The sequence below is a fragment of the Musca vetustissima genome, unplaced genomic scaffold, assembly GCF_032173495.1.
Source record: "Musca vetustissima isolate MV318-11 ecotype Yass unplaced genomic scaffold, APGP_CSIRO_Mvet_v1 utg20874, whole genome shotgun sequence".
Classification (NCBI taxonomy): Eukaryota; Metazoa; Arthropoda; class Insecta; order Diptera; family Muscidae; genus Musca; species Musca vetustissima.
This window is the reverse complement of record NW_026882286.1, coordinates 1-4,279: the sequence shown is the minus strand read 5'-3', so window position 1 is coordinate 4,279 and position 4,279 is coordinate 1. Positions and strand designations below refer to the sequence as shown.

The 4,279-nt window shown below is 35.7% G+C and overlaps 1 protein-coding gene across 1 annotated transcript; it reads left to right on the top strand.

Moving 5' to 3' along the window:
* Positions 1-353: 353 nt before the first annotated feature.
* LOC133328547 (uncharacterized) lies at positions 354-3,364 on the top strand (the record flags this gene model as incomplete). Its single annotated transcript, XM_061537107.1, has 2 exons — positions 354-591; positions 1,945-3,364. Coding segments are annotated over exons 1-2 (1,658 nt in total), but the record flags the coding sequence as incomplete, so codon positions are not given.
* Between the last annotated feature and the right edge of the window lie 915 nt (positions 3,365-4,279).

The following is a 4,279-nucleotide window of genomic DNA, read 5'->3' as shown; positions in this document are numbered from 1 at the left end:
ATTAGTTTCTAATAGTGCCAAACACTTCGTGAGTAATTGACTACTTGTATTCGGTTACTCCATTTGGTAAACAGTGTTATCGATAGTTATCGAAACATCAATATTAAGGGTGCTATAGACGACGCAATTTTTGTAAAATTTCTAAAATATTGAAATTTTAGTGTTTACATTTGTAAACCAAACAATTTAATTAAAATAATAATTAAATTGTCATTTAAAGCTGACATTGAATAAAATTTTGATAAAAGCGAGAGTTTATTTTAAATAAACTAAATCATTACCTAAAACTTATACTAAGTGTGTAAATACATTTTTCTTTAAATTTTAAATTTAATTCAAATTCTTTAAATATAATGGCTGGTGGTAAGAAGCACCAAAGCACTCCCGATACGGAAGTAGCTAACATTAAACAACAGAAAGAAAAGGTAATTGAAAATATTGAAAGAATTAAAACTTCTTTCAGAGAAAAGAGAATTTCGTTCAATACAATTGAACTAGAATGTCGCTTAGACATTCTTAATAAATATATTGATGATGCAATGAGATTGCAATCCGAACTTGACATTCTAGATCCCGATAATAATGATCGAGGTGAACTAGAAGACTTATGCGTTACGGCAAAGTCCCTATTTTTAGGAATTTTGTCTAAAAATAGGAGAAGTAGTATGCCTGAAACTTCTTTTTGTGGCCAATCACATCAATCTAGATTGCCAAACATGAAATTGCCTAAATTTAGCGGAAAATATTCCGAATATAAAAATTTTATGAGTCTTTTTGAAAATTTAGTTCATACAGATCCGACATTGACAGACATAGAAAAATTCAACCATTTAATTTCATGCTTGTCCGATGAAGCTCTCGGTACTGTAAGAGCATTTCAGATTTCTGAAGAAAATTATCCCAAAGCATTAGCCAGTCTGAAGAAGGTTTATGATAATGATTGTTTGATATTTTTCGATAATATTGCTAAACTTTTCGATCTTCCTGAGATCCCTAAACCTTCAGCTTCTGCTTTGCGTAGCATGATCGACACGGTTTCTGCCATTTATGATTCGCTATTGTCTATTGGTGATGATAAAAAGATTACGAATGCCATTTTAATTCATTTAGTTATGTCAAAGGTCGATCCAATCACTAAATCCAAATGGGAAGAACAGCTTGATTTCGAGAAGCTCCCATTATGGTCTGATTGCGAGGCTGCTTTAAATAAAAGATATCAGCATATATCAGCTGAAGAATCTTCTGGTGCAAGACCCAAAATTAATAAGCCAAAGTTTGAGAATCAGCCTAAAAGGAACTTTAAAACGTCACTTTCAGTTTCTAAACAGAAACCATCTTCAGAAAAGTGCGTGTTCTGTAGATCTTTACAGCATAATATAAATAATTGTACTTCCTTCACTGCCGTACCAGTTCTGCAAAGGTTTGAATTTATTAAAGACGTCCCTGCTTGCATTAATTGCCTTAAAAAAGGTCATACTGTTGCCAAATGCAATTCAGGAGTGAAGTGTAGAGTATGCGGTGGTTCACACCATTTCTTACTGCATCGATACGCTTCTGATCAAGAGCAGCCTTCTACGTCTAGCGCTTCGGTCAATTATTCATCGTCGAATGAAGGCGTAATGTTGGCCACAGCATTAGTGAAGGTCCGTAGTAGCTCAGGAAAATATATTCTGGCTAGAGCTCTTTTAGATTCCGGTTCCCAACCTAATTTGATAACCGAGGAATTGGTACAAAGGCTTAAAATAAAACGGGAAAGTGGCAGGTTAAATTTAACTGGCATATCGGAAGGAATTTCCATTTCGAAAAATAAAGTTCAACTGTCTGTAATGTCGAGACTCAATTCAACCCAATTCTCATCTACATTCTGGGTATTGAGTTCTATAACAAGTCTTCAACCAGATAAGAGGATTTCCACTGCTAATTGGAATATTCCTAAAAATATAGAGCTGGCAGACCCTAATTTCAATGAACCTCGTAAAGTGGATTTATTGCTTGGCGCTGAAGTTTTCTTCGAACTTCTTTGTGTAGGCCAAATCAAATCGAATCCAAGTTATCCGGTTCTGCAAAAAACTTCTCTTGGCTGGATCGTAGCTGGCAAATACGATGAGTCGAAGGGGTCGAATTCAGGTGTATGTCACTTGAATGTTGCCATAGAAAATGATGAAACTATTGATACAATTGTTAAGAAATTCTGGGAGTTGGAAGAAATTCCAAATAATTGTGCTAAAATTCGGTCTGAGGAACATCAAAAATGTGAGGAACATTTCCAAAAATATGTTCGACGTTTATCGTCAGGACGCTTCCAAGTGTCTTTACCTTTCAAAGAAGATGTGAGACTTTTGGGTTCGTCATTTGAAACTGCCAAAAGGCGGTTTCTGGCATTGGAAAGAAAACTTTCTCATGACGTCACATCTAAAGAAATGTATAATTCTTTCATGAAAGAGTATCTTGACTTAGGTCACATGGAAAAAACGAACAATAAAATTCCTAACAACCCACATTATTTCATTCCTCATCAATGTGTTTTCCGACCTCAAAGTACAACTACGAAACTTCGCGTCGTTTTTGATGCATCGAGTAAAACATCTTCACATGTTTCACTCAATGATCTCTTGATGGTAGGTCCAACCATTCAAGAAGAGTTGTACTCAACGTTACTTCGATTCCGCTTACACAAATACGTAATTACAGCAGATATTGAGAAAATGTATCGTCAAGTTTTAATCGACGAAAAAGATAGAGATTTTCATTTAATCCTTTGGAGGCAAAACGAAAGTGATCCATTGCAAATTTTCAGATTGAATACGGTCACCTATGGTACTTCGTCCGCTCCATTTCTAGCAATTCGTTGCTTAAACCATTTGAGCGATTTGTCCAAAGAGACTTGGCCTATTGGTGCCAAAGTTATAAGCAACGACTTCTATGTGGATGATTTATTGACTGGTTCCGCTGATTTGAATAGTCTTCTCACAATTCGAGATGAAGTCACAACTATTCTCAGTTCAGCGGGATTAAATCTCACAAAATGGTTTTCTAATCATCCAGATTTTAATGAGACAACTTGTAGTGAAAAGTTGTTACACTCGGATTCCGAGACTGCAAGGGCATTGGGTATTCATTGGGCCCCAAGAAACGATGTTTTGAAATTTTACATAGAGGGAGGCTTCCAAGATCTGAAAGCTACTAAAAGACACATTTTGTCAATATCTTCACGTTTGTTTGATCCCCTCGGCCTTTTGTGTCCAATAATAACCAAAGCCAAAATGTTATTGCAAGAACTTTGGATTAATAAATTAGACTGGGATGAATCGATTCCCATGCGTTTGAGTTCAGTCTGGGAAGATTTCAAATTCAATCTTTCAAAGTTAGACACGATTCAAATCCCAAGATTCGTAAACACGAATGTTTCATCTAGAATCCAAATTCATGGTTTCTCAGATGCATCGATGCGTGCCTATGGATGTAGTTTCTATATTCGTTCTCAGGACTCTAATGGAGTATCTTGCAGGCTGCTAACAGCTAAATCTAAAGTAGCTCCCCTCAAAACTATGTCTCTTCCGAGGTTGGAGCTCTCAGCAGCACATCTCATGGCAAATATGTGGTTACGAATTAAACCAATGATGAACTTTGATGTTGAAAAAATATACTTTTGGTCTGATTCTGAAATTACACTATACTGGTTAAAAACCCATCCTTCTTCCCTGGCCACATTTGTCTCAAATCGAGTCGCAGAAATTCAAGAATGGTCAGAAAAATGTATTTGGCGTCATGTGCCAACTAAACAGAATCCAGCCGACATTGTGTCGAGAGGATGCAGTGTAGATGAAATCAAATCATCAATATGGTTTGAAGGACCTACATTTTTGTTAGACGATATGTCTAAATGGCCAGTCAACAAGCATTTCGAGTTGACTGAGGAGCAAAAATCATTGGAAATAAGAAAATCCAAAGTATTACTGACCTCAAATAGTAAGACAGATAAGGAATGTTCTGAGAACATTCTTTTGAAATTAATAAATGACCATTCATCATATAAAAAACTTCTCAGAGTGATTTCATATGTTTTCCGATTTGTCGATCGAGTTAAGAAACGAAAGATATCCAAATCTATCTGTCTTACAGCTCAATTGAATTGGTCTTTTCTTAAATTAGTAGAGGCAGTTCAAAAAGAGAGAGTTTCTCAGAGAGATTTCTAAAATAAAAAAGTCAATATGCTTAAAATCCAATATCCAGAAATTGACACCATTTATACACGATTTCACTGAGTGTAAGCGGACAT